We start from the raw sequence: 21,415 nt of genomic DNA, 5'->3' as shown, positions 1-21,415 counted from the left end.
TATTTGCTGCATGTTCTTGGTATATCTCTGCCGAGCCTTCTACTTTTTTCTCTATTTCTTCCATCCCGCAGTTGCCTAATATTCACCTGCCCTTTATGTGACTACTTCTGGCTTTAAAAATTTTCTTTTATTGTCAGTAGGGCAATACTCTTCTCTTTAACTTTGTCAGTTCTTATACATCTCCTACATAGACTAAAAATTTAGAATGAAGGTATTCTTATATGTTGGTCAGAAAAATCTAATCTTGGCAGTCATTTCTGAAATTCAAGCATTGAAATATATATCACCTCCCACTGATTTTTATTTTTAAATAATTTGTTTAATAGCTTTTTCCCATTGATAGCTGGTCTAAAAAGGTAGGGATAGCAGCTCAGTAAAGATATCTGTCAGGGTACATGGACCAGAGTTAAAACACATGTAACAAAGAACAAAATTGGACTACCTGACTTTACAATCCATCAGAGTCCATCACTCTCTGAATGAGTTGCACATCCCTCCCTGCTATCATCCCCTGGGGTATCAGACTCTAAGACTGACAGGGAGTGAGGTCAGCAGCACAGGAGTATCCTTGAAGGGCTTGTGACATCTGCCTGAGTGTGCCTGTGTGCTCATGCACATGCTGAGTGTGTGCATACACTCAGGCCATGCATGTGGTTGAGTGTGGTATACACACTTGCTCCTGGTTGAGGGTAAGAGTACACACATTCAGCCATGCAAGGCAGGAGTTGCTTCAATTCCTATCAGTGTTTTCATTTGAGGTGCTACAGCGGAGAAAAAATGGAAGACAATTCTGTAACAGCCATGGGAAGAAATGGTTCATGAACATCATGGCCAAGTCCACGCTCCGGGACTGTACCATTTGCTACCACCACACTCAGACCATGCAAGATAGGTACATGGAGGCCAGTGGGGACCTGAGAGATTTGCATGATGACAGGGTGCATTACAAAAGGAAGAAGATGCTGTCCTCCTGTGGGTCAAGGTGAAACAGCAGAAGGCTTCAGAGTGATGGCAGCCTGACCCTGAGGACGACTCTGCAAACTCCAGAGGGAATGTTAAGAATGAAAAGATGTAGAAAGATGTGAAAAGACAAGCACTACTCTAGTGTCAGTAATGCAACTCAGCTTTTAGGCTTGCTCAGAATTCCCTGAGATTAGAAAGGCAGAGTTACAGAGGGAGGAGAAACAGAGACAGAGAGAGAAACAGAAACCTCCCAATCTAGTACTATTAAAGACTGAACTACGTAACAGTTTTGTAGCCTGGCATACATCTTGTGGAATCAAGACATGCAGGCAGATTACAAATTTGAGATGTGTTTTGTCTTTATTTTATGTGTATATATTTTTAGAAAGGTTCTGTAGTTAAATAAAACCAACTCTTGTTTGGAAAAAAAACCCACACATGTGCATTGCTGAGTAGAGATCACATTGAATTAAGATGAAATCATCATCTTTAATTTACTTAATGGCTATAAGTTAAGAATTATTTGAATTTATGTTTTGCAGTTACAATAATATATGCTTGTTTAATCCAAATATGCCTAGGATAGCCTTAGCTAAATAGAACTAAATGGATATTTGTCATAATGTGATTCACATAATTTGATAATGTATCTACAAAATAACATATCATGTAATTTATTTTTTTTACTCACAAGTATATGAATTAATTGTTTAACCATGTGTTTTAATTGAGTCTTTCACAACTGGCTAAACATGTTGTAAATGTATGAGTAGTATGGATTTCATTTAGGAGTTTAGCTCTTTGTTATATAGCTGATCCAAGACCCTGTTCTTCTTTAGCAATTTCTGTTTCTGCTAGGTAATTGGAGAGGCAATTCTCGCCTATACAAAAAATGAACGAATTAACTGGGTAAGAGATTGGCCTGGACAGACTGTGCTGTGTGTATCACAGACCTTTTGGACAACAGAAGTACAAACAGCAATTCCAAAAGGGCTAGAGGTAAGGCTTTTCTTACTCCCAGTTTTCTCAGCTGATTCACTCCATAATAGGCTACAACAGCCAGGTCTGGGTCAGGCTGAAGCCAGGAACTGGACTTGTCTCTTCACTTACAGGCTGCCACTCACCAACCTCCACGCACAGCTTGGTCACCAATGTAGCTAACCAAGACAAATGCAGCCTCCTGTAATCTCCATTCCTGTGTTCTGGCCTCCAAACCATCAAACCGACTTTATCATTTATCACAGTGGGGAAATGGTCTGGAGGGAACAGCCTGGTAAATGTGGGAAAATAAGATGATTTTTTGTATTTCTGCCAAATTCCCTGAGTTTAAATGTGGTGCTTGTGCTGGTGAACACGAGAGCCAGGGCTAAGACTGAGCCAGACTGTTCAAGGCAGCAGCACCTGTTAGTGTACATGTAGGGCAGATCTGGAAATGAGTTGGACTGAACAAAGTTGCAGCACCAGAGGGTGGGCAGAAGAATCAGGTGGGATGCAGGATGGACATACATCATGTGCTGGCTGTTGGGGGTTTTCCCCAACTAGACCATGGCACCCTCTGGTGTGTTTAAAGACTGAGCTGTAAATCCCCTACTGAGCCAAGTGTGAGCTATACATGGGTATGGACGAGCCATGGCTGGGCTGAGACATGCAGCAATGGGAACCAGAGTGGGGTGAAAGCCAGCCATGAAAAGCCACTGTTCCTGCTAGGACAGAAGGTGAACTGAGAAGGGCTGGCTCATGGACCCCCTGGTATGTGCAAAATAAGCGCAAGAAGTATGATAGGAAACATCCCAGAATGGGCCATGGAAAGTTTCCCACTGGCATACATTTGGCATGGGTCGGGGCGGACCAGGCTGAATCAGTTCATGTCATCCACTGGCAAACCCGAACACCAGAGGAGAGAGAGTGGGTCGGGCCAGGTTTGGTCGCGACAAAAACAAGTGCATGATATGGAATGCCAGGGTGAGATTACCTGTACTGGATTTGAATGCAGCACCCAACCAACACGCGTGAGAACCAGGAAGGGAGAGGGCAGAGCCAGCGGGGGGATGGAGGGGCTGGTCCCCTCCCCGGACAGCTACTCTCACTGGATAGTGTGGGCTGGGATGGGGACAGACCAGACTGGGCAGGGCTGCAACACCTGTGTGCCGCATGTGGACTAGATCAGGGAAAAGCCAGGTTGGGCTGATTATTCCTTCCGGTTCTAGCATAAATTGGAGTGGGTGAACGTTGTTTGGGCTTAACTGCAGACAGCTGGCAGAAGCTGGCACTGGGGGCTAATTCTGTCAAGTCAAACCACAGAACCACCCAAAGAGATCATAAACCGGGGCTGAGAGAGACCCAAGAGGGAAGTGGTGGGGTTCCCCCTCTTGGGTCACTACTCCCGCGGGAGGGCATGAAAGCTAGAACGGGGGCTGGGGTGGCTAGACGGAGAGGCACTCAGCAATATCCGTGAGGGCTGGATAGTTGAGTTGGTTGGAGGGAACTAAGCTTCACTGCCCATTGACAGGTACTGGAGCCAAATGGGAAGCGGGACAGACTGGACTAGTCTGCTATGCATACTGGCAGGCCAGGGTGGGGGGCGGGCCTGGTGGCGGTTATTGTGGGTCGCCCTGACTGGGCTGCAGCCCCCACTGGTTGATGAAAGAGTCGAGTGTGTGCTGGGCACAACCAGACTGGACTGCAACATCCTTGGTTCCAGTGCAAGTGGGGACTGAGAACAGAACCAACCCAGCAATTGCAACCACCAGCTGATTGTGGCGATGGACCGCGCCGGGCCCGGTGCTTGCTGGAACATGCGGGAATCTGATCTGGGAATACCTCAAAGTTTCTTTGGTGATCTCCCCAATCGAACTGCTGGACTCAGAGCCCTGGCTAGGAGAGGACCGAGGACGGAACAGGTCAATCAACCACCTCAGCTAAACGTTGGGCAGTGAAATACTGGGCAAATGAAGACTCTGTGATGGACTGTGACAATCAGTGGATTCTTCAATGACCTAATCGAGCTGGGAGTGATGTGACTGGCAGCGATCCATAACTGGAGGACTATTAAGACCACTTGAGCAAGTATCTCAGAGCATGCCCCACATCCAGGACTTTGGGCGGGTGGGAGACTGGGTGGGGCTTCTCCCTCAATATCCCCCTTCACCTCAGATACATAAATAGTATAAAAATATATATTAAAAAAAAAGACTGAGCTGTAGTAGGCTGGGCTGGGCTGGGCAACACCTGTCAGTTTGCATGAGAGGGACTGGGGGCCGAACTGACCAGGCAGCTACATCCACTGGTATGTGTGTTGGCTGGTGTAGGTGACAGACTGAACCTGACCCTGTACTAGCTGTTACACACAGAAGTCAATTCTCAGGTTACACCAGGCAAGGTTTCTTGGGGGATTTCCCATCTAGATCACTGGACTCAAATCCTGGCCACAAGGAAAAATCAAAAAATATGTGGTGTGATCTTGGAAAGCATGTATCAGACCAACCTTCTCGTTTGTTGAAACCTGTGCAGTGGACAGCATGCCCAGAAGCACATGGGAAACATGACAACCATCTCATCTAATCCAGCAAATAATATCCAGTGCCTTGTTGGGGAATGAAAAGCAGAACAGGTTATGTACGTCTACTGACCAACCTTTGCAGCCAGTGTCTGGATCTATGGATGCACACTGATGTGGACTTTGTCAACCAATAGACCTTAGGAAGATTTCCTCAATGCTGGTGCAACAAAACCTACAACTTCTCAAAACTATCAAAACTACTCAAGTAACACCAATGGAACACTCTTCCCTACACCAGGATCTCTACAGCATCATCAAATTACTGTCCCCCATCCCCGGATATTGATTTAGTTTGTCAGTAAGGAGGGATCCCAACCTCTTCTCCCCCAGCAGACATAAGAACAAAGAAACTGAAACATTGGTCCCACCCATCTTCTTCCATACCTTGACTCTCCCCACCTGATGAGAGACCCACACAGGTGTGCATTCCTCTCAGTTGTGCAAATAATATTGAAAATAAATAAGTATGGTGTTTGTCAAAGCCCTCTTTTTTTCTGTCAAATTCTCCATTCATACAGAGTGGACTAGAACAGGGAGAGGTTGAGGCAAAACATTCCAGTGCAAACCATAATCCTTTCCCATTTCCATATCCATCACCGGAATGATCTGAACTAAGAATATTTGCAGTGTAGATAATTTCATCTTCATGTGTTCTCTGCAAACTGCTGACCTATAACTCTTACCACATTAAATTCAGACTCTATTTTTTTCTTGGTCTGCAATAATATCCATTAATACCAGGTTGTATTTAATTACTTATTAGTCTATTCATTTTTATTTTTCTTCCACAATATCAATAGGTACAAATAAGGAGATAGCCACTGAGATTGCCAAAATGAATAGGCTTTCATAGTTCAGGTTTGTGGCATGAAAGGCAGTTTTTAATGTGTCCTCAAAATTGATTCCATTTGTTTGTGATTTTGCTGTTTTGATATGCCTTCTGCCCTTGTTCATTTTTCATGCATGTTCAGGCTGTTCAAATATGGCAGCAGTGTAAGGGACACAGCCTTTGGTGGATTTTTAAAAATCCAGGATGTGGTTCTTCCATGGGAGGCTAGGATATGCTTCATTAGGCTATGTGTGTAATGTCCTCCCAATTAAGTGGGTGTGCGTATCTGAAAGCGAGTGTGGTTGAGCAACAGAAGGACTGTTAGAAGCTTGTAGAATACTGGTTGCTTCTGTTGCTGGCAGAGCCCCAAGCTAAGATGGCATCATGCTAACCTCACACTTGGAGAAAGCCTGTGCACCTCAGGATCTGTGTTTCCACCCGGTGTTCCAGTGAGTGTTCTTTGTAAAACTGGTCAGTGCAAAGCATCACAGGAGCTCTAAGATACAGGAAAGAATTACTTCTGTCACAGAGCTTAAGATATTATATCACATAAATGTGACTTTCAGTCAGTGTTTCCTGGTGGACTTGGAAGCATCTAAACCTTGTCTGGGACTGAGTATGATGGTGGTTACATTCAGATTCACTAGCTTATCATAAGTATGCTTTACAAATGTCAAAAATGCTATCAATAAAATGTTTTTTTTTTTCAATTTAGCTCATGAAAAATTTCATTGACTTAACCTTGTTTCTAAGAAACTCAGTATATCTCAGTATTAAATTAAATTTCAGTTCTAAATATGTTTTTCTAGTATAGAAAAAGGTTTTCTAGTGTTAATGTTAATTCTTATGGACATGAAATTTGCCATGTTAGATCCAACTGGTAAATTTTTTGCTTTGTGTCACTGCTGTTCTGTGTCATAATATGGGAACTGGTAAGGTGCATAGGAATCCTGAGTGTCAATGGTGAGGAAGCTGAGATGCCACAGACAAAATTTCTATTCTTGGATCAAAACCATTCTACTAAGATATGCAATCAGTCCACAAAGATTCACTAACTGGCTCCAAGAATTAAAAAACACTTACATTATTACACATAGGTGAGACAGAAGTTCATTTTTTCCTTCTTAAAAAACAAATTATTAGCAAATGAGTAATGCTCTGGCTATTGCAGGCATTTGAGGAGTGAATTAGTGGATGGTAGATGTCTTTGTCTCTTCTTCACCTCTGTCTTCCTTTGATAGCTAAAATGAAAAAAAAAAACCATTTTAGAAAGAAAAATCATGCAAGAAAACCAGAAAGATTGATGGTTTCAGAAGCAGGGCGGACAGCATTAGGACTCAGGGCCTCTTCGCTGCTCCCTTTTGGTTGTTTCTCTGCTTTACCAGTCTGTGGCAGGATTTATCCTGCAGATAGAGATGGCCTGCAGAAGCTTCAGATTGGCAAACCCCACAGTGTTCCAAACCCAGGGAAAAGCACTTTTCTTGCTCAGTCTGTGTAGGATGCTGTAATGATTGGCTGTGGTTATATCCCATAGTCGCTCCTTCGTGTTGCTCTGGAGATGGGGTAATATGATTGATAGATCCAGTGGAGCCACAGAAAATAGAAGAGGAATATAAACACATATTCACCATATGTGATTATTTCAAGAGTGTTTCATGTGATAAATTATGATTAAAATGTAGAGTAGTTATTGTGTAAACTTTCTAGTCCAAACTTTTTTTGTTCAAAATGATTCTGATTAGTTTGAGTAAGATATCTAACTTTCTTTCAGGCTCTTGAGAAATACTTGGAAAAATGCAACAAGCAGATTGATGATATTGTCACTTTGGTCCGTGGCAAATTATCCAAGCAGAATCGTGTTACCCTAGGAGCCCTTGTGGTCCTGGATGTCCATGCTAGAGATGTGCTTGCAACACTTGTAAAGAAAAAAGTTAGTGATGACTCTGCCTTTGAATGGTTAAGTCAGCTTAGGTACTACTGGCAAGTAAGTGATGTCACTGAATGTTATTACGTAGCAGTTCAACTCATAGCTTTTTGATTTGTGCTGACTTACTCAGGAGGGGGGGTATTATCAGTAACCAAAAAGGGATTTTTATTCCTGATAACTTAATGTATTTCTCTAGATTGAAGAGTAAGGGATCTGACAACTCTCTCGCTCTCTCTCTCTCTCTCTCCCCCTCTCTCTCTCTTTCTCTCTCTCTCTCTCTTCCTCTCTCTCTCTCTCTCTCTCCCTCCCTCCCTCTCTCTCTTTTTCCATAGATAGATGGATAGATATAGATACAATGTATGCTTGTCTCTCTATATATAATCTCCTTGTATATAGCCAAATGTATTATTTTTATATGTACATATATGTACAAAAATTATGAGTCATTATCAAAAAATACTTTAAGGCATTATACTTAGTGAGTATGCAAAACATTGGTATTGATTAGTTTGAAATTGTGTTTCTAGATTCCGGAGGCATCTGAAGAATGCAGGAATCAAAGTTTTTAGTCTAATTAGTCATTAAAGCTTTTCCTTGTTGGGAGGTTGGAGAATTCAAAAGTGTAATCAGGAAGGAAGTTTGTTAGGGCCTGTCAGAGGATGGTGATGAATCATGAGGGGAAGTCAGGAAGGAAGAAACAGTTAACTAGACAAGATTGCACGCGTTGAGTATCGGCAGGTATGATTCAGAAGTTCTTGTTGAACAGAATTTCATGAACATTTATGGGGAAGGAGAAGAGGAGAGATGAGAACCAGCATCTTGGAAAACCATCTGAAGGCTAGGTGTATGCCTAGTTTTAGGAACTTATATGTTGAATCGTTGTTTCAAATGCCAGAATCTTCTTTCCTCAACAGATACGCAGACTTGGGCAAGTTACTTACTCTTACAGACTTCAGTTTTCCAGTCTGTAAAGCAGCAAAAAAATAAAAAAACAATGAGAGAGATAAGACACAAGTGCTAAAATATTGTATGGGAGAAAAGTGAAACCAATGACTTGACTTGTTTATCTGTGGAAAGTGAACATTGAATTCTTCCAATCAAATAATAAATACCCAATAGATTAATTTTAAAGATACTATTATTAATTTTAAAAGTTGAGATTTCACAGAATCTAAAATTTTTGTTTCACTTCATTTTATCTGATTTATCCTAGAATAGTCACTTAGAAACAAAGATGATCAATGCTGGTTTGAGATATGGATATGAATACCTGGGTAATTCCCCTAGGCTGGTTATTACTCCGCTCACTGATCGATGCTACAGGTAAAGTTGTTCATTTTAGGACTTAATGGAGATAATGTGCACTCCACACCTACTGCTGGTGTACTTAAAGATATTTTCCTTGTTGTAAATGTATCTGCTGTTGTTCGTTCATAGTCCTGTCATTCTCCTTCAGGTGTGTTTCCAGTTTCTCTCTTTTTGTTGGCTTCTTCCTCTCAGGCTCCTAGTGTTCTCAAGTATGGGAAAATAGATGTGGATTTATTTTACATCCTATTGTCTTTATGAAGAAAATATTTTTGAAGTAATTTCGCAAAAAAAAAAAAAGATACGGAGAGTACAGGAAAATTTCCAAAACCACCCTTTTCTATGTTCTGCTTCTGTTAATGGCTTTTATTAGTGTAGTACTTAAGTTAGCATTGATAAACTAATATTGATACAACATTAACCAAAGTCCGTAGCTTATAGCAAGGTCCATAAAAAAAAATAGCAAGGTCCATTTTATGGATTTTGACAAATGCATTGTCATGCATCCACTGTTACAGTATGACACGGAATAGTTTCATGCCCATAAAAATGTCCCATGCATTACTTATTCATTCCTCTTTCCCTCCACCTGACAGCCACTGATCATTTTTTGTCACTACAGTTTTGCATTTTCTGGAGTGTCACATACTTGGAGTCACAGATTATTTTTTCATAGGAATGTGCATTTAAAATTCTTGCATTTATTTTAGAAGTGTGATAGCACATTTCATTTTTATTGCTGTATAATACTGTTTTGTAAGGAAGAAACACAGCTTATCAATACACTTATCTATTGAAGGACACCTTCCAAGTTTTGGTGATTGTGAATCAAATGGCTCCAATATTTGTGTGGAGGAAGGTTTTGTGTGGATGGAAGTTTTAACTCATATGTAAGTGCCTAAGAAGCCTGATTGCTAGATCACACAGTCAGTCTGTTTAACTCTTTGACATACTCCCGGACTGTATCCAACATGACTGTAGCATTTGCATTCCCCCTAGCAATGAATGATATCTCATTGCTCCACATTCTGGGTGTTATCAGTGTTCTAGACTGTAGCCATTTTTTTTTTTTGGTTTAATTTTTTTTTTTAATTTTTTTTCTTTTTATTGTATTGTTGTTGACAATCTTTACATAGTCAATTACAGTTAAAGGAAAAAGAAGGAAAAAAAAAAAAGGTTTAGGGGGATAGGAAAGTGGGTAATGCTATTATGTCCATATTGTTTCCATCACGTATCTGAGGTAAAGGGGGATATTGAGGGAGAAGCCCCACCCGGTTTCCCGCCCACACTGTAGCCATTTTTAAAAGATACACAGTTATTGGGCCTGGCAGCGTGGCCTAGTGGCTAAAGTCCTCGCCTTGAACGCCCCGGGATCCCATATGGGTGCCGGTTCTAATCCCAGCAGCTCCACTTCCCATCCAGCTCCCTGCTTGTAGCCTGTGAAAGCAATTGAGGACGGCCCAAAGATTTGGGATCCTGTACCTGCGTGGAAGACCTGGAAGAGGTTCCTGGTTCCCTTCAGATCGGCGCAGCACTGGCTGTTGAGGTCACTTGGGGAGTGAATCGTTGGACCAAAGATCTTCCTCTCTGTCTCTCCTCTCTGTATATCTGACTTTGTAATAAAAATAAATAAATAAATCTTTTTTTAAAAAAAGACACACAGTTATAAGTCAGTTTGCTTTGTTTTGCAACTACTGAAATATGATGTTAAATTTCTTCTCATGCCTATTTTCCTATTAATATTTCCATCACTGAGGTATGTTTGCTGTCTCATATCTTTTGCCTGACTTGTAATTGGGTTGTTTTTTTTCCCCTAACACTGAGTTTTAAGAGTTTCGTGTATATTCTAGATACACTTTTTCTAATAATATTTTCTCCCAATCTGTAGATTGTATTGTCATTCTCAATAATGTCTTTTCTGGGGTAGAAGTTTTTTATGTTAAGTCCAGTTTTAATTTTCCTTTCATGGATGATTTTTGGTGTTATGTGTGAAAAGCCACGAGCAAACCCAAATTTGCTTAGATTTTCTTTTATGTTGTCTTACAATTGTTTTTATCATTTTGTGTTTTACAGTGAAGTCAGTGATCCATTTTGAATTTTGAATTTTGTCTGAGATTCATTTTTTGTACGTGGATATGTAGTTACGCTAGTACCATTGGTTGAAGAAAGGATCATTCCTGTTGTGAATTGGTTTTATTTATTTAGTTAGAAATGTTCCTTAAATATGAATTAGGCATTCAGAGTTTATAGTATTCTTCTTTCCAGAGTTCCCAGAGAGCTAAAGCCAATCAAAAACAAGGTATTAGTATATGAATAACCAAACAAGGATCTGATCCTCAATTTAGAGTCCTAATGTACAATCTGGATAGAAGAATGTATCTAGCCCAAAGACAAATACTAATTTTCTTCTCCTTACTGCTAAGCACACTTTCTGAAAAGTTGAAGAGCTGGGTCTGAAAGGCAGAACAGTGGCCTAAGCTCACCTGTTTTCAAATGAGAAGCAAGAATCTCACAGTGACTCCACCCACTACAGACAGTTTCCATTCAAGCCAGCATTTGACCTCCTAGGTGTGAGCTGGCTGGACAAAAACAATGGAAATTTTCATAGAAGCTTTCTTCATGTGGCTGACACATCTGCTATGAGAGGAAGAATAAGAGGATTCCACTCAACACTTTCTTCTTGTTCACTTGGACAGCTCTGCCCTGATAACTACTTCATGTTTCTATAATATATTAAGCACAAATATAGCATATGAGGAAGAATATAATAAGCCAATTGATGCCATTGTATTTCTCAACTCAGTATGTGGTCTCATTTTCCAAGAAGAATTTTCTTCCCTTTCTCCTCAAGATGGTAATATGAACTTTTACTTAATTTTTAGGACATCACCATTTATAAGTGGTATTCTCTGACATTTTCACCTGCATTAAGATTCTTTCCAGTATTATTTCCATCACACCTGATGTCTCATGGCAATGGATTATAAAGTTATTGAAATATTTATGTATGTATGTATGTATGTATTTATAAAGACACAGGAATACACACATAGAGAATTGGGGAGAGAGGAAGAGAGAATTGAGATCTTTCATCTGCCAGTTTACTTCCCAAACAAATTTGTTTAATATGTCTTATGTTCTTTATTGCATTCTTTTTCTGGACAAAAAAATTGTATCCTAGCTATTCTGCTGTTCCCAATACAATACATTTCCTGACATGAAGCAGGAAATTAATAAAATTTATTAAATAAAATTTATTAAATTCCCATAAACTGAAGAACATTTTAAAATTATATTCGTTCCTAGAAAATTATTAGAATTGTAAATGGTTTTGGTGAATTTCAATGGTGTTCGCTTATTTTAAGTAAAATAAGATGCCATTCAGACAGAAGATAGTACTTAACGCTTGTTTATTCTTCCAGTGCCTGGCAGGAGTATTATATACAGGATACAAAATGGATCAGGGAAAAGCAGTTCAAGATTAATGACAAGAGCAACACAGTAGTTCTGGTGTATGTTCTGAAATTGTGCTGGTTATGTAATGCAAGGACAGGCTCAATCATTTGAAGATGCTTCATGAAATCTAACATTAGTGCTATTGCTTATTGGTACCCTGTAGCCAGATGAAGTCATTATTGGTTCAGTGACAAAGGACATGTAGGTCCAGCATTTGGGTATAATGGAAAAATATGTAAATTTTATTTATCCACTCAAGAAGCACTAGTGGTTAGCTATAAAACATGTTTTCTGCAGATACTTGCAGCAGAACAGATCATCTGTGTTCAGATGTTAGACACATGGAAAAGAGCAAATTAGAAGTTTGAGTGAAATAGAGAGGTAAATGGTAGATTATATAGTTACATGTGTCCAAAAGGGACTGGAGTTCAGTGAGAGATCTCCTGAGAGGAATTTGTTAACTTTAGATCAGAATGAAAATTTTGTAATGAGGCAGAAGGGGATTGAGCCCCATGAAAATAGTGAAGGATGATGTATCTTACGACTAGAGAAATAAATCCGTCTACATATAATGTGATTAGTTGAGTATTTGTACTTACTTAAGACATTGTGTTTTGTACTTTTTGTTCTCAAAACTTTAATTTTTATTTGTTTTTCCTCTGTCTTATTTTTACATGATTGAATTATCTTTGTTCATTTTGGGGGGAAGATGAATACTATAAGGATTATGACATAGAATTCTTGTTTATTTCCTTAAAAATTCTTAATTGTCTATTTGGTTAAATCAAATGCATGCATATCTCTATCCTCTTTCTGAATAATGAAAGGACTTTCACTATTTTAACTCCAAGTGCCTTTCTTTTATATTCCAAGTTATTGTCAAATACAAAGTTTGTTTTTAACTTCTTTATTAAAATTATTAACTTAAGTAATTTATGGAATATGCTTGTTTCATAATTCATGTAGAAAGCCACTTTGGGTTTTTTAAATTTATTCTATTATGGTTGGGGAGGAATCAGAAGGGGAGGGGCAGTAGGAATGCCTGTGCCTATGAACAGTCCCATGAAAAATAATAAGAAAATTTTGTTCTGTCAAATTTAGCCTTCCCAGCTTTCTGCTTACTCTAATATGTTAATGGATAGTGTCGTATTTTGCAGATAGCAAATGTTCACTTACGTCTAATAACAATGTTAATGTCTTCCATCCAGCGTAAATCTTCTCTCCTCCTTTGGCTAAGTCTGCCTCAGGCTCAGAGTCTACATTTGACAAGACAGATGTAGTCAACCTTCTGACCTTTTCTGCCATGTCCTTGACATTCAGTCTTTCAGAGTTCATCTTTGGTGCTTTAAGCACTGGGGATGATGAGGGAAATGAGAAGAAAAGGAAGATCTAGGTGTATACGTGACACTTTTAGTTGTCTAGTACTGTCAGCGGTGGTACAAGCCTAGGTCTGTCAGACCATGCAAGGAATGTTTGTCTGGGACTTCAGGAGTTTTCCCAGACACTGGATCCTCTGACTTGTACAAAAATGTCTCTCTGATTGGATGCCGCTGACTTTCACTTCAGCCTCTGACTAAGGTCTGCTAAATACAAGCCCTCTGTTGGCAGTCTTCTGATTTTGGTTGGGCTTCCTGCACAGACTCATTCAATGTGACTCAAACCTAGTTCCCTGTTAGGTGGATCTGGATTTGTTCAAACAATAAGCATTTGTTCTGCGAGCAGCAGGGGAAAAATCCCCCACACTGTTGTTGTCTTCTCCCACTCTGCATTAGGGATTCCATAAACTCTTTACTTTAAATAGTTTAGGTTGTGAGTCATTTCTCAGTTCTGGTATTCCAAGGACTCCAGGACTGTGCATGGCAGGCCAAGCTCTTACAAGTAGTTCTTTAGTACTGCCTCATTTAGCTTGGGAAGGAAGAAGTGCTGCTTTCTGTCTACCACAGAGAAAAAGGCAAAGATATGCAACACTCCGATAGCTATTTTCAAAGAAGCCATCACTTTTGGAAACCCATTTATTGTCTTTCCATCAAATGTAGATGGCATACCAAATCAGTTTTGTAAGATTATCTGCCATTTCTTGTCCTTAGCTACGACTTTAGGTAAAATTTTGAGATAGAAAAAAGTATTTAATATAGTGCTACATATTTATGACTAGTATGTATATGTGTGTGTATGTATACTCTCTCTCTCTCTCTCTCTCTTGCCCCAGATTTTATCATCATCTTTGCTCACTGTTGTTTCTTATTTTATATTACTTCTGGTTTAATTTTCTCCTTACTAGTCAATTTCTTTTACTAGTGCATTGAGGCTCTGCAAACAATGAGTTCTATCAATCTTCATCTTTATATTGCCTTTTTTATTGGCCTAGGCTCAATTATTAAATGAAGGATTACCTAGACATAGAATAGTAAATGAGAAATAATTTTCCCTCTGTCTTCCAAAGGTAATACTCCTCTGATATTTATTGCTTTGCCAATTATTCTTTTATAGATATTGTTATTTTTTGCTGCTGCAGTTTTTAAGATTTTTCTCTTACATTGGTTGCGTTACTAAGTATAGATTAATTCTTGCCTGCTTGGGACTTTTTGAATGCATCTCTTCAATATGGAAAATTTCTATGCTATTAAATTGTCATTTAAATTGTGGCTTTTCTCCAATTTGTTCCTTCTTCTTTGCCTCTTAACTCTTCTTACATGCAATCCCTGTATCTGAAAATTTATTTTCCTAATGTGCAGTTCTGCTTCCTTATGTGTAATCTGAGTTTTCCAAATTCTGTGATTAGATTCTGTTGCTAGTAATATGAGTTGTCTGTTGTTAAACTAATATTTCTTTCTCTCAGTCTCTCTCAGTCTCTCTCTCTCTCTCACACACACACACACACACACACACGCACACTTCCCTTGCCTTTGCCTTTTTAAATTTAAAATCTAATTTAATTAACTACCAGGATCCCCTGGAGAACGGGATGTCATTTATGCTGCCCCCTCCCCCAGTCCATCTCCTTTGCCACTGCTAATGTGACTCAAGTCTGATTTCTGGTTTTAACTTGAACTCATTTTAGTAGTGATCCTTTACCAGTATGGTCTTGATGTTGTCAGTTGTTAAGCTGTCCATATGAATGTGGAACGCTTCCACTGTTATCACTGATGAGAGCTTTACAGTTTTTCCTGGTCCAAAAAGAAAAAAACATTTAATGCTAATTTCTTAATCTGGGTTCATATGTGATGAATTATGTAACTTAATTCATGCTAATTCATGTAACATCCCATAGATCCTGCATGAAGACTAAGCTGCTTTGTCACTTCTGTGTTTGGAATTTTTCTTTGTCTCTTTCCTGTAGTATAGGAATAAATTTTGCTTCTCTTTTGAACCAAGACAGCACATCATGGATTTTAGATTTATACAGAAGGAGCCATTGCAACTCCATTCCCTGCTCAGTTCTAACAACATGTTTTCTGTTTCTATGAGGGCATAAATCCCCTTGTGTTTATGTGCAGATACTAAAACAAGATGGGTCTCTGCAGCTGAAGACCTCATTACCTTGCACTTTGCATTCCCCTCTTGTTGTGGCGATTTCCCTTTCATTCTTCAAGAACAACAACAACAAAAAGGGCTGTGTATTTCACAGTTATTGTTTTGTTTTTGTTCATGCGGTAAGGGGGATGGGTGACTCAGGGTCAGCTGAATTCTTCATATTGGCCAGAAGTTACCATTGGATTTCAAAAATGAATTGTTCTAAACTTGTCAAATAAATAGCTATTTACAAACAAATCTAAGTTCAAAATAATATACTGCTGAAGCCTGTCAGAAGTTAGTGGGCAGGAGGAAGTCGATACATAGGAAGTGGCAAATTCTGACTGTCAGTTTAAATGTATCTACATGAAAAGGAATATCATTATAAAGATGGTCTTTGTGTTCTGTTTCAGAACCTTGTTTGGAGCCCTTCACCTGCACCTTGGAGGAGCACCTGAAGGTCCAGCTGGCACTGGAAAAACTGAAACCACCAAGGATTTAGCAAAAGCTGTAGCCAAACAATGTGTTGTTTTCAACTGCTCTGATGGGTTAGATTACTTGGCTTTAGGGAAATTCTTTAAGGTTTGAATTTATTCCTCATTTTTTTTACAATAGAATAGTTTATGGCAAGTTTTTAAAACTCCACTGTGGCTTAAGTAAAGGTAAAAAAAATCTAAAACACTGTCTCAGTAATTCTCAAGGGAAGTGATGTTACATCAAAAGCTTATGTTCGGAGCAGCTCTGTCCACCTCTCCAATTCCTGCTAAGGGTGCCCATTATCACTGATTGGAGCGAAGGGAGCTCTTAAAACATATTGCGACAGGTGAAAGCTTCAGAACTTCTTCATTGAGTAAAAGCTGTAGGAACCTAAAGACTTCTTTTACCTACAGGTCTTAGTTGCCTACAATTTATTGTGTGTCTGTCTTATTTTTTCAAAGACTTATTAATTTATATATCTGAGAAGCAGTGTGACAGAGAAAGTAGGAGAGATGAAAAAACGTGATGGGAGGATCTTCCAAACTTTGGCACAGTTTCCAATTGCCCCCAACAGCTAGGACAGGGCCAGATCATGGGTTGGGGTCCCAGAACTGCATCTGGGTCTCCCATGTGGATGGCAGGGACTCAACCCCTGGAGCCTTCATTTGCTGTCTTCCAGGCACATTGCCAGGAGTCGGTGTCAGAAGTGGAGTTAAGACTCCAATGCGAAATGTGAACATCCCAAGTGGAGGCTTTAACTACTGCACCATCAATAATTTACTGTTATGAATATATTCTCATTCTTTTCAGTGATCTTTAAATCCTAATTGTATTTTTTGTGGTTTTTCTTTTCTTATTCTGAGTCAGATTTTCACCTTTATGGCTCTGTAACAGAGTCCAAAATATGACGTGAAAGCAGCTTAACCTCTGCCTAGAAACCGATAGACATGTGGTCACTTTAGCAGCTTGTTGCTAAAGCCTGTTTTTCCTGAAAGTGTTAAGTACAGCAGTTAAACACAGAATGATCTGTTTGGTTTTATGTTTCTATTTATCTATGTAATTTTCTATAGTTTTTAAGGTGTATATTAAATAATCTGCAATACATTCTCAAAAATTTTCTAGAAAAATTAACATTTAAAAAATGCACTAACAAAAGGAACATGAATCCTACCCAGGACAATAAAATGGTTTCTAATTGAAATTGACTTGGCCATTTTATATTTGATTTGAACTTGTAGAAAACTGCATTCATAATGCTGAAGCAATTTGAGTAACTTAAAGTCAAAATAATAGTGAGTAAACTACAAAAAGCATTTAAATGAGCAATTGACATTTTAATTCATTCTGTGTGATAACATACAATCTTGCTATGATTATTATTTAAGAAACAAATAGCAAATTTGAAAGACCCTATACATGGCTTAAATAAGTGATATATTACTAAATGTTTAAAAAAGCAAAGGGATACAAAGTGAAAAGGGCATGATTATTTCTTTCAAGAGCCTCACAATCTATATAGCTGCCTGATTATGTGGCTTCATAAACATTCAAAATTCATTTATTCTGTTATCCATTAGAAACCAGTCATGGACAAAGTCTGAATAATGGAAGTGTACTGTTGTGGTGGTTTTTTTTTTTTTCCTGACATGTATGGAATTCGTGTTCAGTCCAGTATGGTTCAGTAGAATGCACTGTGTAAAAATATTGTCAGCCACTAGTTGTTGGGTGGCCTTGGCTAGTAACTTAACACATGTTCTAGTTTGTTTTCCTGATAAAAGATATATACAGAGATGCGTGTTCAGCTTAGCACTTAAGATGACACTTAGGATGCCTGCATCCCATTCTGGACTCACTGTGTTCAACACACTGCCTTTGCTTCTTGACTCCATCTACCTGTCAGTGTAGGCCCTGGGAGGCAATGATGCTGGCTCCAGTAGTTAGATTCCTGCAACTCATGTGTGGGGTGTGGGGTGTGTAATGAGTTGCTGCATCTGGACTTTGGCCTGGGACCATCCCTGAATGACCCTCATGGACATTGGAGGGTGCGAATCAATGGAGGAGAGCTTTCTCTCTTTCAGTCTCTCAAGCAGGTTGATTGATTCATCAAAGCATTCATAAATACGTAGTGCCAAGTATCATCCCAGGCACATAGCAAGATCTCCATGAAACATATACACAATCTATAGAGTGTATGCCCAAGCAATATTTGATGAATTGTTTGATATTCTTAAAAAAGTAAATCTGAATTTGGACAGAGCTGTTCCTGCCTGAGTATTAGTTTTTCCTTATGACCAGATGGCTAATCCTTGTTACGTGGCTCTGCATTAGGATTGAAACTTGGCCTTAAATAGTTGACTATTAATCTGCTCAGACCACAGAGCAGCCTCATTGGCTGCATAAGTGATCTCACATAGAGGGTTTTTCTAACCCAGTCAATTGGACTAATTCAGAAGAAACAAGCAAAATCAACTTGTAAATAAAAAGTAACAGGCTTTCAAATTATATATGTGCATCCAAATACCAAAAGAATATATGGAAAGCAAAAAAGGAGGGGGGATATTTTCAATTGAATAAATTCTTTACTCATATAGAATAATGAATTGGTAGTGAAAAATAAGCTGTCTTTAAAGATAAGGGTAAATACATAATTTCCTTGGTAGGATATTAACTCCATAAAATACCAGGTAAAAAAATGCAACATTTCAATGGAATACTTGATCAGATAACATTGAAAAATTTCATTACTCTTTTTCTCTCAGGGACTTTTATCTTGTGGAGCCTGGGCTTGCTTTGATGAGTTTAACAGAATTGATTTAGAAGTGCTTTCTGTGGTTGCTCAGCAAATCCTTACTATCCAGAGAGGTAACGAACTAGTCCGTCTTCGCGTTATGTGAAAATAGAAGAAATATGTGAAGTAATAAATGGCACACGTCTCATTTAAATGTGTATCGCTAACTCATTTCATTCCTCATGACCCACAGGTATTAATGCAGGTGTTGAATTACTAGTATTTGAAGGAACTGAACTAAAACTTGACCCCACATGTGCTGTCTTTATAACCATGAACCCTGGGTATGCTGGACGATCAGAACTGCCAGATAATCTGAAGGTATGGGGTTAGGGGGAAAACTGATACGACCAGCTTTCTTAATCTACAGAGCTAACAAATACAAAGAATATGCTACCGTGGAATATTATGCAAAACAGCAGCTTTTAGGCATTATAATAGTTTATAACATTATTCTGAAAGATCATTTTTAAAGCTTTGAATACCTTCAGAAAATAGATATTCAGAACAGGTACAATTTCCAAAATGTATAATTTAAAAGTAATGCTAATTGCAAACATTTAAAAGCAGAAAAAATACTAAAATGGCATAAACCATGTTGTATTTTCCTTCTCCCGATTTTAAAATATGATTCAAAAAATGCCGAAATAAGAAAATTATGTGTGCTCAATTTCTTTTCAAGTTGATACAATAGCCTGAACATTTCCCCATCATTATAAATGTAATTCAAACTGTAAATAAATTTGTCCAACTACATCTTACAGTTGAACGTTTGGGTGGCTTTCATTTTTCCTGCATTGTAGATAATATTATGATAGGCAGTTTTAAAATTTAAACCTTATCTCTATTATAAAACATTTCATTAAGTGGAGTCTTAGCTCTAAGAGCCATGTAGCTAAAATGCCCTCTAACACACGTGAAAGAATTTACATCATATATCCATTCTCAAGAAGTCAGTGCTATTTTTTTTGTAAGAAAATGAAACAGTTTCCTAGTGGAAAATAGAAATTTCTCCATGTCAGCCAGATTATGTCTTTTCTGGTGAATTGCCTGTTTATGTCCCGTGCATGGAAAACCATGTTGAAGTTTAATGCAATGAAATTGCAGATGTAAAAACCAATGTTGTGAATAAATTCTATGTTCCTTCCAATAGTCACATCTTAGACTGACAGCTTCTCAGAGTAAATGATTAATTTTTCTTTTACCCCAAAAGACTTTTGATGAGACTAATTGCTACCAACTGTTTTTGTATTTCCACTCTTGCTCTTAAGAATCTGAAATATATATAGTATATATAGTATTTTAGTATTATATAATATTGTATCTTAAATGTATTCTGTATGTGTATATACACATTTAAATAGATATATATTTTTAAAAGCCTGCTGGTGTCCAGAAAGGAATGTAACAAGTTTGCAGAACATCCTTGATACCTCTTCTTCACTTGTTGATGTAGTCATCAAACGCTAATCCTCATGTTTCACAATTCTTATCATTCCTGCTGCTCCTTTCCTGTCCCACTGCCACACTGTGCTTCCATCCAGGCAGGAACAGCTGTCCCACTGCGACATCCTGTTACACAATAAAGGAAGGCAGAAAGAAAGGAAGGAAGAAAGGGAGGAAACAAAGAACTCAGGAAGGAAGCTAACTGCAGTGCTATTTCTGAAATATATTTCCACTTCAGAAAAGACTTGTCTTAGATCCAAATTATTCAGAAGAATAAATATTCAGTGATCACTTCAAAATAGTTTGACTTTTTAAATATAGTTTTATTTTGAATTTTGAATTATGTGGTACAATTTTGTATAGGCTGGGATTACACCCCACAAGCTCCTACCCCCTGACATTTTCCTCATTTTACTACAACGGTATATTCCTTCATAAGAAATCATAATTCTTTCAGTCTCTTATTTAAGTGTACCTCGACATTGTTGGTACAGACAATGTCAGATAGTCCAGCATCCCATTGTCTACACATGTCCAACAGTTTCACTGGGAATCCATCTTTCGTCTGGATTAAATGTAGTTCAGTGTTTATCTTCATATTCATGTCAAAACAAGTGTACATGAGATTGCCCAATATTAAAAAGCTACACAGTTGAGATGCAGCTTTTCAGCGAGTGTGTTGGATGCAATACCCTAGTAATGTAGAGAAACAGATTGAAGTAGGTATTGAATTCCCCATTTCATCAGGTAAAACAAAGCTCATCATTTAAGGGCTCAAAATATTCATAAAATCAATGTTCAGTTCCTCAGAAATATTGATAAAAATATTTTGCTTACAGTCTTTTTTAATTGTGCCGATATGTGTTCCTTTGAGAGCATGTTCAAGGAAGTGTGAATACTTCTTTTTTTTTTTTTTCCTTTTTTCTGTCTAAACAGTTCTGATTTATTTGAGAAATTCAATTTCTTATGTAGGGTAACGAATAGCCTCAGGTCAGGAATCCCAGGAATTCCAGAGAGGAGAACTAGTAGCCAATTACTAGGAGCACGACTGTAGAAGCCACCTCCCATAGGCCAGGAGCAGGTGAGCCCTGGCCAATCAGTCTTTCTTTGAAACGACTTGACCCCTGCCCTGGTTCACGCCCAGGGCTCTGT

General features: G+C 38.6%; 1 protein-coding gene across 1 annotated transcript in view; it reads left to right on the top strand.

Moving 5' to 3' along the window:
* Positions 1–21,415, top strand: part of DNAH7 (dynein axonemal heavy chain 7) — a 253,007-nt gene that overhangs the window by 81,740 nt on the left and 149,852 nt on the right. Inside the window, exons 22-27 of the mRNA XM_058664751.1 lie at positions 1,822–1,962; positions 7,123–7,335; positions 8,492–8,601; positions 15,966–16,134; positions 18,789–18,891; positions 19,011–19,138. Of these exons, the coding sequence (XP_058520734.1) occupies positions 1,822–1,962; positions 7,123–7,335; positions 8,492–8,601; positions 15,966–16,134; positions 18,789–18,891; positions 19,011–19,138 (864 nt within the window). The remainder of the gene's footprint in view (positions 1–1,821; positions 1,963–7,122; positions 7,336–8,491; positions 8,602–15,965; positions 16,135–18,788; positions 18,892–19,010; positions 19,139–21,415) is intronic.

Source organism: Ochotona princeps, chromosome 5, assembly GCF_030435755.1.
Source record: "Ochotona princeps isolate mOchPri1 chromosome 5, mOchPri1.hap1, whole genome shotgun sequence".
Lineage (NCBI taxonomy): Eukaryota > Metazoa > Chordata > Mammalia > Lagomorpha > Ochotonidae > Ochotona > Ochotona princeps.
The sequence above is the reverse complement of the archived record's forward strand: the minus strand, read 5'-3'. Positions and strand labels throughout refer to the sequence as shown.